The 12,981-nt window shown below is 41.8% G+C and overlaps 1 protein-coding gene across 1 annotated transcript in view; it reads right to left on the reverse strand.

Annotated features, from left to right (window-relative positions):
* tet1 (tet methylcytosine dioxygenase 1) overlaps nt 1-12,981 on the reverse strand; it is a 31,064-nt gene that overhangs the window by 17,538 nt on the left and 545 nt on the right. The window contains exon 2 of the mRNA XM_032540700.1: nt 10,281-12,638. Within this exon, the coding sequence (XP_032396591.1) occupies nt 10,281-12,467 (2,187 nt within the window). The 5' untranslated portion in view covers nt 12,468-12,638. The remainder of the gene's footprint in view (nt 1-10,280; nt 12,639-12,981) is intronic.

Genomic DNA, 12,981 nt, shown 5'->3' on the forward strand with positions numbered 1-12,981 from the left:
GGATGGGTGCACTGCATATGGTTAATTGTGCAAGGGTAAAAGGCTTTCATCAACATCTATGTTGATCTGTGGACGCCTCTCTGTAAATAATACTGGGAAACAACTATCGGCGAACACAGCAGCCACGTATCGGCCAAAGCCGATACACGTAAAAATATCGGCCCGATATATTGGCCAGCCGATGAAATTGGTCTATCACTAGTATAAAGGCTAACAAATACATTATTCCACAATGTTAAATAATATTTATGACAATATAATTTATAAAAACATGCACATTATAGCACATCTCTGTTATAAAAATATAGTTTAAAATTAAGCATGAACTGCGTTGGTTGTACTGTCCTCTGGCTTCATAGCAGTCCTCCTACGGCAGCCACTCCATTCCTGCATCCAAAAATACTTGACAACAACCAACAATATTGCACCACACCCTTAATTTTCAGCTCTGTAAGTGTCCCATATGTTTTTTCCCTTTAACGAGCTTCCCAGCTCTCGTTAGGAACAAGTAATCTGGACATTAATCACCTTGAGCTACAGTAAATGTGCATGCAAGTGAAGTGAAGAAAGTTGTTCTGCACCACAGTCATAAACTGTCTCTGACACATCTGGAGGCTGACCCATGGAGACCGGCTTGGTGATGGAGCTGTGCCAAGCGTGATTGTTGCCAATAGTTGTCACTAATGCCATTACTGCTTACGCTAATATAAACTTGTCTCTCATTTGCATGGAAAAGCTACATATCTTTTATGAGGCGCTGCAGTTTAAGGGAGTTTCTCCTTTTCTTTATTCTTTATTTAAGTTGTGACTTTTTTTCCTTCAGTGAGAGATAACGGTGGGAATAGCGGTAACAACTTAGTCCCCATGCTGCTCATCCAGTTCATTAATGCACAAGTTACTTCCCATACAATCACAGACTCAAACATCTATTTGACCAGGCCAAAGCCCAAAAGACCAACACACACATTAACAATTAGAAACTAAGTATATGCAATACTAATCTATATATGCAAACCCCTTCATTAGCAATTGGATCCTGTGAAGCTGGACCGAGACAGTTTGAAAGCTGATTTTCCTTGAAGTGAGAACCTTGAAACCATAAAGTCAGTTACCTGGGAGGAGGCAGCAGTATGGCTCACATCCAGCAGACCCCAGAGGCTGCTCACGAATAACACTATTACCTTTCCAAAAGAACATCTGTGGACTCAAGCCTTTGACTAAATGTCTGCACAATGGCTTTCTGCACTCTCTTCTACATGTTCTCTGCTTCCTCAACAAACACACATTAATAACTATGCATGTTTGCAGCTTTCAAACTTCCTGTACGGGTAGTTTGTAACCAATGGGGGAGCCTATTTTGGACACAATGGAGTCACAATCACAATTCCATTTAGCACACAAACACAGAGTGTGTTATGTAACATGCTACAATCCCACTTTGGAAGAAAATGTGCACCATTCAACACCACACCCTAAACCCACATGGACTTAATTTTAGGACTGACAGTGGTTGGTCAGCATGAGGAGATGGCGGGTCACTCCAACTCTCACACCTCCAGCCGGGCCAAGAGAGGAGGGAGGAATTTTAAAACCTGTATGCTTCAACAAAATCTACTATTTAATCTTGTGCCTGTACTATCCAATGTGTCTGTACTCGCTGATGTTGGTCAGAATGTACAAGACAAACATCTGTACAAACACACAATTAAGTATTAACACATCATAGTTCTGTGGTGTTCTGTTTTGGAGTTGCTGTGGCTAAATTTGGCAAAGAGTTTCACCTTAGGCAGGAGATAAGAGGAAGGTGAACGGGTAAACAATGACAAAGAAAGACACACACACACAGACCCAAATACACACACAAACAGTATGCAGGCAGAGCAGCACAGGGGCCCCAGATCCTCTAACAATGAGACAGGAAAAGGCTTACTTAAGTTTTTGCTAGTACAACGTGCTGAGTAGGCATGTTGGCCATATGACTGCACGTGTGCATGCACTCACACACACAAATATGTGTGCACACAGATGCATTCAAAATCAAATAGTGCATTAAAGAGCGACTACACATACTGTACAGACAGGGCTGAGAAGATGGTGAATGATGAATAAAGAGAAAAATGCAGCTCAGTGGATGGAATTCTGGGGTAGAGAAATAATGACAGGAGGGAGCAACAAGATGAGAGTTTTTATCCTCCTCAGGTGAATGAGCTATTTAGGCTAAGTTAGGCAGGTCAGGTTGATGCCTGAATAAGCTCTGGTTTCTCCAGAAGGAGGCCATTGTCTGCCCTTGGTAGGATTTGAGTGGCATTTCTATTGGGGGGCAAAGTGAGGATTTCTTTTCACCCAGAGAAACCAAGTGGCACGACTTCAAAGCTTATCCAGGGACTTAAAGCCTTACAACGGTCAGGACACGGCCCAAACTCACAGATGCAAAAACCTCAGAGGACTCAGGAGTGGAACATTAGTGGTATACAAGTATAACACTACAAATATCTTGCAAAATTATAACCATTAAAGATACTACAACACATGTCCAAATCTTTGCATTGTTGTTGAAGAAACCAAATTGCTGCTGAGCTGCTACACCTGAACGTAGATTAAAGCAAACTGAGTGGAGTTCCCCATCATTATAGTAAATCATTGTCTTGGGATGGATGTAAGCTTTCATCTGGCACAGCACTGGGCCATACATCTGCTCTAATGCATAGTGGGCTCTGGCCAAATAACAGAGCCCCCAAATCACATACAACATAGATTTCTCCTTGAGTCTTTTTTGGGCCACTACCCAAGCCCTGCCACTATTACAGATAACTACCTCACTATGTTGTTTTAAATTTATTTGGCTTGGAACAGGTTAACAGCAAATACAAAGCAGCCCTAATCGGAGGCAAGCTAATATACTAATGTGTGTCTATGCAGAGGAAGAGGTGAAGTCAGAGTAGAGAGAATAGGCTAAAGCACAACACAATGTGCTTCGTCATAATGAGTTGGCTCAGATAAAATGTTGGCAGTGTCTCTGACATTTCATGAACCTTCCTCGCTACCTCGGCCCCCTTCTGTCCCACACATTTATGTAATAAGAAAGGGAAAAAAAAGACTGTGGATGTGTGTGTCCTTTGGCTTATTGCCAGAGTGCCCACATGCATATGTGGGAGAACCTTTACTCATTTTGGTGAAAGGAGAGTGACACACCAACCTCTAACATGGCCTAGAAAATACATATGGGAAATCAAGGTGTATTACCTTCCAGGCAGCCAGTTGTTCCATTTCACTTTAATACAATATACCAATCACCTTGAAGAGGCTTGAAACGTTTGAGATGGATAATGCATCACAGTGAACATCATATTTACTTTAATGATAGTAGATGTTGCAGCATGTAATTACTGTGTGGTAATGTAGATCAGTGCAGACTCAGATTAATCTGCACTTGTAATTGCATATATTTCTTCCTCTTAAGAGTTGTGGTTTTATTGTTGTCAGTGAAAGATATTTTGTCTACATACAAGAAATGTTTTGTATATTATTTTAATTAAATTGACCTGAATGAGAAATGTGAAGTCTGTTGTCAAATGTTTGCTCCAAAACCAAAACAGTTTGAGAAGCTTGAAAAAAAGTATAGCACATTGCCACAACATATTTTGATAATGCAACTGTGTTACAAAAATGCTCACTTAATAATTAATAATTATAGTTTATTAGCAACAAAAACAAGTGCCATTACCTCACTGAATTTACAGAGATAATGTAGGCAATGTGCCATCATGTTTAAGGCATTCATCCTTTGCAGACAGCCATAGCTTGTTGCTGACCCACTATGAGCAGGACAATCTGAGTAGTTTAACCTAATTACCTGCATATAGGTTACAGAGTTCACAGCCTTAAACCCTTAGTGCGTGTCTGCTGGTTATCTCCACTAATCCTCGTTACGACCCAGAGAATACTCCATCAGACAACAGTGTCAGGTCAAAGGTTAGCACCAGACAAAGAGGTTGCCACAGCAACCATTGGTGCTGAAGACTTCCATTGCTGTGTGTGTGTTTGTGTGTGTGTGTGTGTGTGTGTGTGTGTGTGTGTGTGTGTGTGTGTGTGTGTGTATGTGTGTGTGTGAGAGAGAAAGAGAGGGGAAAGAGGAGCTCAGACCTGACAGGAGTGTCTGCTGGAACAAATCACTCTAACTTTAAATTAAAGGTCCCATGACATGGTGTCCTTTGGATGCTTTTATATAGACCTTAGTGGTCCTCTAATACTGTATCTAAAGTATCTTTCCGGAAATTCAGCCTTGATTCAGAATTACAGCCCCTAGAGCCAGTCTCACAATGATCTTTCCTTAGTATGTGCCATTTCTGAGTCTGTAGGAGAGAGGGGGGGCAAGGTGGAGGCTGGGGGTGTGGCCTTGACCAACTGCCACTTTGGCTGTTTGAAAGCCATTATTTCTCTCTCTCATGGGTGGGCCAAATTCTCTGGGCGGGCAGAGCAGAAAAAGGGGAGGTAACCTTGCCCCTTATGACCTCATAAGCGGCAAGATTACAGATCGGCCCATCTGAGCTTTCATTTTCTCAAAGGCAGAGCAAGATACCCAGGGCTGCAGGCTGCCTGTCCTCCCTAACAGAGTGCTGTCTGAAGTGTTTTCCTGATACACGTGTTATGTCAGCTAGCTTAAAGTTCTGGCAAATGCATTGCAGCAGAACAAAGAGGAGTAAAAGAAGTGTGTGAGATAAATTAGTTTCCAGGCGGAGCTGGGCACTGAGCTGGCTAGCTGACTGGAAGTGTACCTCACCAGGTGCATGGTCTTGCAGTTACAGAAGGAGATACAAGCACTCAAGGATAATAGTTATACTATCTGCTGAAATTTTGGCGCGTCTGCACCAGTTGGAGCTCTGGCTGATTTCAACATTAGGCACATCACAGAAGTCCAGGCCAGAAAGAGGAAAATCATGTATAACCTTATGTAAACCAGAAGGAGACAAAAAAAAATCTGATTTTATAATTTTTTTAAATAAAAGAAGCATGACTTAACAACAGTCTTACTTAAGCATTAAAATAGAGATCTGCATCAAATATTACGCCAAGATTTCTCGCAGCCTGCTTCTTTTCACATTTTTATTTACAGCAATATTGACATTTATATCATAATAGGCTGTACATTTACATATTGGGAGAAAACAGGTAGTTCTATGTAAAATCAGATATTGAGCACCCCCACCCATATATCCAAAACTGTACAAACTTTTACAAACTGTCAACTGGTCAAAATGGCAGAGTTTGGGTCGGAGGCTGGCTAAAGCTTCAACAAGCGCCAGCAAGCAAAGGAATGTGGTCAAGCAAGCTAGAGAGTGACTAAAAAGAGCAAGCAGCGTTAACAAAGCAGTGAATTAGAGAAATGAAACGTTTTTGTTGTCACTAGAAATACAACTGTAGCAAGCATCTCACTATCACTAACGTTATCCACATTCATATTAAGATGCCGAAAATTATATATCCAGCTACAAAAAAAGGCTAAAAGTTAGAACGGAAGTGAAAAGAGTAATTCCTATGAAGATGACACCGTCTTGCCGCATTGCTGTAAAATAGCAGGTTTCACAACATTACAGACCAACACTTTGTAAGTAGTTGCAAGTTTCAACTTGACTTGTCGCAAATCTTTGGTCTGAACTGGGGCTTTACGTCTCTGCGAAGATTCACATGTGAGATTGGCAGTCAAATCAGGCTCTTTCGAACGATAGTAATTAGAGTCACCCCTAATAACCTTGTTGTATTTCAAAAAGTTTTCCGACATCCAGCATTTCACATAATTGAGGCAAGCAAGGAGGTTATCCAGGCTGCTGGAGTTCCTGGACTGGAGAGGGACATATAGATGTGTGTCCTCCGCATGACAATAGTGGGAGACACCGGGAATGTATAAAAACAACAGATGCCCAAGAATGGACCCTAGAGGAACCCCACAATCAAAGTGAGCAACAGAGGAACAGGCATTTTCTATAATAACAGAGAAGTATTCGTTAAATAATAGCATTTTTGAAACCATTTGGAAATTATTCAAGAAGTCAGAGAACTCTTAATTATCAATAAAAACAACAACTTTATTACTTTGGGGTTGGGATACTGTCTAAAACAATAGATGATTTAATTTGAGAAATTAATTACTGGTTTATGGATGTCACAGCTACAGTGTAATGATAGGAAAAATTAACTACTAGAAGCAAGACACATGGTGGTACTACACACTCAAATCTTACATACTGTATCAGCTGATTGCAATGGAAATGTACAGAACTGCAAAAACATCTTGCAACCATTTATGAATTTCATTAAATAATTAAAAGCAGGTGCTAGTTTAAGTCAGATAAACTGCCAGCACTGATTGATAGGGGGGCAATTTTTTTTGTACTATTTTGCAGAGAAGTGAATGTTTAAAACATTATCAATGAGTGCTTACATCTGCTTTGATAGGCCGTAAAAAAGTGAGCCAGTTATGCAGCCTACAGCTCTAAACATGTCAGGACTTTTACAGTCTAATTCACTCTACAAAAAGTGGTTCTTTTGCACTCAATGAACTGTGGTATTTTGTTTCTGGCGTGTGTGTTAGTGTGTGTTTGTGTGTTCAGGGCCAGGTCAGACAAGGCAGTGAGCCCTGTCATCACTGCCCAATACGTAGCAAGGCCACGAGGGGGCCATCAAGCCTGAGTGAAACCAGACATTTTTAAAAAGAAAGCGCCACGCTCACTCTCTTTCTTACAAACACACAACCTTTAGAAGCTCAAACAGTTACATTTTTAAACAGTTTTAGTGTTTTATATGTTGTTTTCAAATACATAAGCCCTACACTGTTCAATCTGTGTTTTGTTTTGTGTGTTTTTTTTGCAAGTATGTTTATGTATATGAGGTTTTATGATCAAAATAAATCACAGCCACACCAACCATGGTAGCTCACTAAAACCATAAACAGAATCCACATGCCACTACATGAACTCTTCTTTGGCCTCTGCCCTTTTTTCACAATCTCGTGGGGTGGAAATTATTCGTTGGAAGGGTGTGTGAGTTTGCTCAACAAGACTGGCCAGCAAGTAAGTACACATACACTCACAGTGTGGTTTCTTGAGAGTACATTTAAATACAAGACGAGAGGTAAAGTTGCTCACCTTGTTCTGCATCTAGAATCAAGTAAAGGATGGATTTGGGAATATGACCTACAATACAGGTCATCATGATGATAGATGTCCTGAAAGAGCAAGTTTGAAGCAACTGGTGCAGGCTCCAAACTTGCAGTTGCATGTAATCAAACAAAAACCTGTTCCCAAACCACAAACAGACATTGCTATAAATATGTGTATGGCAATGTGATGTCAGTTGAGAGAAATGGGGAAACAACAATTGGCTATGTTGCTTTAATAAGAATGGATCTGCAGTTCATATGTTCACCACGTAAGTACGTATTCTATGTAACGACAAAAGTCACAACAACTACATATACTGCAAATGTGTATTTGATCTACACTGACCCACATTTCAGGATATTTCAAAAAATATGTTTATAAATCTCTTCCTCCTCGCCCCCTTGTACACAGAAATAGTGCACAAAGGTCGTCACCACTAACAGCGCATATAATCAGCCCTAATCTGCTACTGCCACTGCTACAACTCTGAGGACTCAGCCAGAGTATGCATGCACGCTTGCAGACACAAGATTGCACAGCCACATGGACCCTTACTCACAGTTGTTCACACAGAGTCCTCCCCCAGCCACATGGACACCACTGAACTATGTACTATTACGTAGCTCTGGTAGCCAACTGCTATAGGAATTCTTATTTCCACCAACCAAAATGATTGAGAAAATGTATTTTGCCGTCTGTCCTACATAAGGATGTAATAGATAAAGCACCATAATCAGAAATGCTTTGCCTCATCTAAATAATTTTACTACTACTGTAAAAGGTTTCATGCACAAACAATTAAACATAGAACCCTGCATTCATCCTTTTTGGCCACTAGGTGGTAGAGTAACTCCGAAACAAGCTGACAACATATTAGTATTAGCAATCAACTGCCTTCTTCTTCCACATGCTGCACAGAGCAACATTATAACTACATTGAAGTTGTGTTTCTGGGCACGCGCCGAATCAAATTCCAACGGTCAATAGGCTTTCAGCTCTGTTTTTGTCTCAACTGAGTCATGAAAAAATATATGGGTCAGTAGGCTACTTGCTAAATTTGTCTGTCTGCCTCTTGTTGCTGGGCGGGTAAGTATAATGTTTTTTTGAAACAGCTAAAAACATGTAAGTTTCCGGCTCAACAGCTAAACAAAGCCCTGAAACTTGCTATAGAGCTCTGTAGAGCTGAGAGTTGCAAAGTCAAGGGATAATTGTAGGTTCTAGGGCTATAACAATTTGCAAAATAAAACCTAATTCACTCAGCTCCACAAACCTGTGTCGAGGAGTGAGAAGGCAGAATGTCACCCCTTCCAACTCCTTACCGTTATCCTTACCGTCCAGATCCAATGCTACCACATCTTTAAATTACTATAAGTATTAGTTGGTTTGGCGCCTTATTCCTGTTTTGTCTGATAATTACATTAGCTAACTGTAAAGACAGCTAAAAGCGAAAGAGATGTGCACCGGTAATGCTAACGGAGGTGTAACATTAGCAATTTCCCGAAGATTTCCCATTAAAGTCTATGAGAAAATTTACGCTGTTTTTTGCAGATTTCGTGAAAAACGTGCGGCAAATCTCTTTGAAAACAGAGAGCACACCATTCCCGATCATTACAAACGTTTTGATGTATTTTGTGCGCATGTGTTAGCAATGCTCCATGACTAGCAGCGGGACAAAAAAGAGGCAGAATAATAATAAGTACAAGCAATAATAGTCATTGTGCCGATTTCTGCATCGGCACACTGAATAACTGAGCATGTTGAATATTATATTACCCATCAAAAATTACATTAGAATTAGCTACTTGTCAACCAGCACCTTTACAGTAGGCAACAAAGTACTTTTCCTCTTCGTTTCCCCTACAGGTTGGGAGCGGAATTGTCCATTACTGTTACCATTACCATTATTCTTATGTCTCATTCCAATGAGTTAATGAACCACTGAAACAATTTTGGAAACATTATTTTAAAGTACAAAAGAATCTTTGTTGTTGGTTCGATCAATATTGAAATCAATCAATATCAATAAATAAGGTATCTGTTGTATAACTGTTGCAAAGTGGGATGTAATCAATGACAAAACAATGCCATGTGGCAGAAAATAGTTGTTTTACGTTAACTGAGCCCCCCCCCCCAAAACAAATCAAGGTTTGTATCGAATTGTGGGTCAAAAATCGGGATGCAAACCGAACCCTGGGTTTGGCGTATCGTTACAGCTCTAGTAGGTTCATCACTATTTGCATGATAGTGACACCCTTTTCACATTGTGTCAGTTTTCACATCATCATTGATTATAGCTGTATAACTGGGGGGAAAAAATCCTTTCTTAACTAGCGTCCTGGGTGTTCATTGTCATAATGGGTTCTAAAATATGCATTTACAATGCCATTTAGTGCCACTGTGCAAAAACATCCGGCTCAAATTGGCCTTAATTACTGCCCATACCCATACACAGAAGCATGTACACAGCCACCATGTGCAACTCATAAAATAGCGTATTCTCTTGCTTGCACCATGGATGTCGCACACACACACACACACACACACACACACAATTTTTTTAAGCACATGCTGAGATGCTGCTAGTCATGTGACAGTGCCTTCCCCTATACATCATCAACACTGAAGTTGTGCACACATTCACAACTGATCTCTATTCTCTAAACGGGCACGCGCGCACACACACACACACACACACACACACACACACATACACACACACACAAACAGCACTTCCTCTTTTATCACCCAACACATTTCCCAACATTTAACGGGAAGACGCCATGAAGTAGAGTGTACAGCATCTGTTAAAACCAAACGAGACAAATGTGAAATGCAATGTGAAAGTGAAACCTTCTGTTTGGCATATTCAATGCTCAATCATTGCTGCTACCAGTGGGCGGCTGGGAAACCTTGGAGATCAAAAGGTTTGCTGTCAGACAATAACAACCTTTTTTCAGTTGTTTCTGATCAGCTGTTTGTAGATCGCATAAAGAAGCTCCAGTAAATTCCCACTCATATCATTGTCTTAATATACCTTGCTGTGAGAATTAACTGAAGTCTGACTGCAATGTGTTCCTATTAAATGTAATTAAATGCACATGTGTAGTGTCATATAAGCCTCACCTGTGCAGCAGAGAGAGGGAGCAGAGATGTAGGTCTTCTCCTCCTAAGTTCTATGCACTTCCTCATCTTACAGATCTGGTGGCCAGTCCTGCGGTTGAGGCAGCAACTGCACTGGCCACAGCTGATCTTCCTCAGGCATGGCTCACACGTCCCACACCTGCTCCGCTTCTTCTTCTCCTTCTTCTGTGGTTTCCAGGAGGGCAAGCAGGCTGCCTCTTGCCCAGAGGATCCAGGTAGAATAGAGGGGCTGGACTCTCCATACCCTGCCTCTGATTCAGTGTCAAAAGAAAAAGAGGAGCGTGTGCTTTCTGAGCTGCAGGAGAAGGTGAAGCTACCGTCCAGAGAAGGAGTCGAGATCTTTGGCACTGTGCCTGGCTCTGGCACTGCTACCACAACACTGTCCTTGATAAGATTCGGTTCACAATCAGCTGTAAGGGCATCTGTGCTTAACTGAGGAACGAGTGACAATGACAGCGAAGATGTCACTTTCTGGTTATGGTGCTCCAATGGCTCTTGATTGGATACACTATCTTTGGTTTCCGTCTCTGCTAGTGTGCAAGCATGTTTCTCTCCCTGATGAGAGGGGATCGCTAGGCTTTGCAGTTGGTGTGGTTGCCCCTGGCTTGAATCCCTCAAGCTCCTGGGTTTGAAAGAGTCACTACATATAATAACCGGCATATTTCGTTTTACTAGAACAGTCTGCACCCTCAGGGCAGTTTCAACGACAGCTGAGGACCCTGTGAATTGAGGTTTAGCACCATGAATGGTCAGTTGCTTGTCTGTCTTACCCTGGCTCAGAACCTCTGGGATAAGTGCCTCTGAGGTGGAGGGGGCTTTGGTGGGATTTGAGGTAGCTGCATTGGAGACTGATAGCCCACTTACAGGTGATTCTGACTGTGCTGTCAGTCCATTGTTAGAGTGAGGTGGATCTGGACCTTGAGAGGCTGGAGTGCTGGGGTGGGAGTCAGCAGGATTGATGGAAACATCATTCTCCTTTTCTTTATTTCCTCCATCTTCTCCCACACAATTACCCAGCCTCTCAACAATCTCCTCCATCACTTCCACAGTCTCACTTTGTCTCTCCATGGCTTTCTCTGCCTCTAAACTATCTCCTCTCTCATGATGTATCTTCTCTTTTCTCTCGTTGACAACTATCACTCTTTCATCTGTCCTATTTTCTTTCAAGTTTGACATGTCACTTTCCTCTTGATATACAGTACACACATAATCTTGCTTGCTATCACTGGCCAGACGATCAAGCTTATTTCCGAGGATACATGAACTGTCATTTCCCTCGCTGCTACCCTGTACCCCTGGTGAGCCACTATTCGTCAGCACAGAGGGGCTATCTTTACTTCTGTCACTGCAGAGTTTTAGCTGTCCATCAACATCATCACACACCCTAATCACACACCTCAGGTCACCTTCACTGTTATGACTGACAGTTGTTTTATCTTGCTGGTTTATAGTACTGTCACAGCTGCACTGCACACAGTCTTCCAGCATATCGTTACATGGTGGTGAATCTGCTTTAAGAGGGCTACCCTCTTTTGCATTGTTGACTCCTAAACCCTGATCTATGAAACTCGCAGAAACTTCAAAATCAGTTTTTAGAGAAACTGGAAGTGTTTCTTCAGCAGCACAGGATTCCAGATTCTCATTTTCATCATCGTCAGGAGTTAAATTGTTGATGCTGGTGCCTGAGTCCTGGTTCCTTGTGTTTCCTTGCTGTGATGCTGCTTGTCTCACTGCGCATCTCCTGCTGTTTCTACCCCCTCTGCTAGGTTTAGGAAGATGGCAAGGAGTAACAGACATCTGTGTGCCCCGCAGGGACTTCCTTCGCCCCAGGGGGTCTTGTAACTCGCCACAGTGGTCGAGCGGATTGCTTGGCCGTCTAAGCCTTGCAGATCCTGTTACATTTAGGGCATGGTTAACTCTGCCGGAGGACCTCCCAGGGCCCTGACTAGCAGGCCCGCTAACCCCTCTTCCACGGGGGCTTCGGCCTGACTGTGTCTTGGCCTTGGCTGTTGACCTTTTAGGTTCTGCAGGTGTTTTCTGGGGCCTCTCTGTGGCTCTTCCTCTGGGTTTATTTGAGTTACAAGTTTGCCTCTTGGTGCTGATCACTTTCTGGCCATTTTTTCTCGGAGCAGGTGTCTGTCTCCTGGCGGGTTTGGTAGTAGCAGGCATAGCTGAGGGTGTGGAGAGGAGGATTTCTGGCAGACAGCATGGGAGCCAGGTGAATGTTTATCTTTTGCTCAGCACACAATTTGTTTTCTTCTTTTTAAAACCTTCCTCTTCTGCGTATTATTCTTATCTATTATATTCTGATCTCTTTATAGTGTAATTGCAGTGCATGGCCTATAAAGACAAAGGAAACAGGAAAATTAAATCAAAATACAAATAGTCTCACCTTTAAATGTATTTTTAGTGTAATAAAGACAAACTGTTATCGCAGTATAAACAACCAAAGACACCAGGTGCATTTTGATGACTGACATCATGTAGTACAATTGCTACAAAGCTAAATCTCTACAAATGTGCTTATTCTTTAATTTGGTGGATATGACACTTTTGCCCCGCCTGAAATAGCTTCTCTGACGAGCGACTGCTGTAAGGTTGACGTCAATAAAGAGAATCCAATGCACTTATACATATAACAATATTTCGGTAGAATAAATATATGAATGCAAATAGTCGCCTA

The sequence above is a fragment of the Etheostoma spectabile genome, chromosome 17 (genome assembly GCF_008692095.1).
Source record: "Etheostoma spectabile isolate EspeVRDwgs_2016 chromosome 17, UIUC_Espe_1.0, whole genome shotgun sequence".
NCBI classification, from domain to species: Eukaryota; Metazoa; Chordata; class Actinopteri; order Perciformes; family Percidae; genus Etheostoma; species Etheostoma spectabile.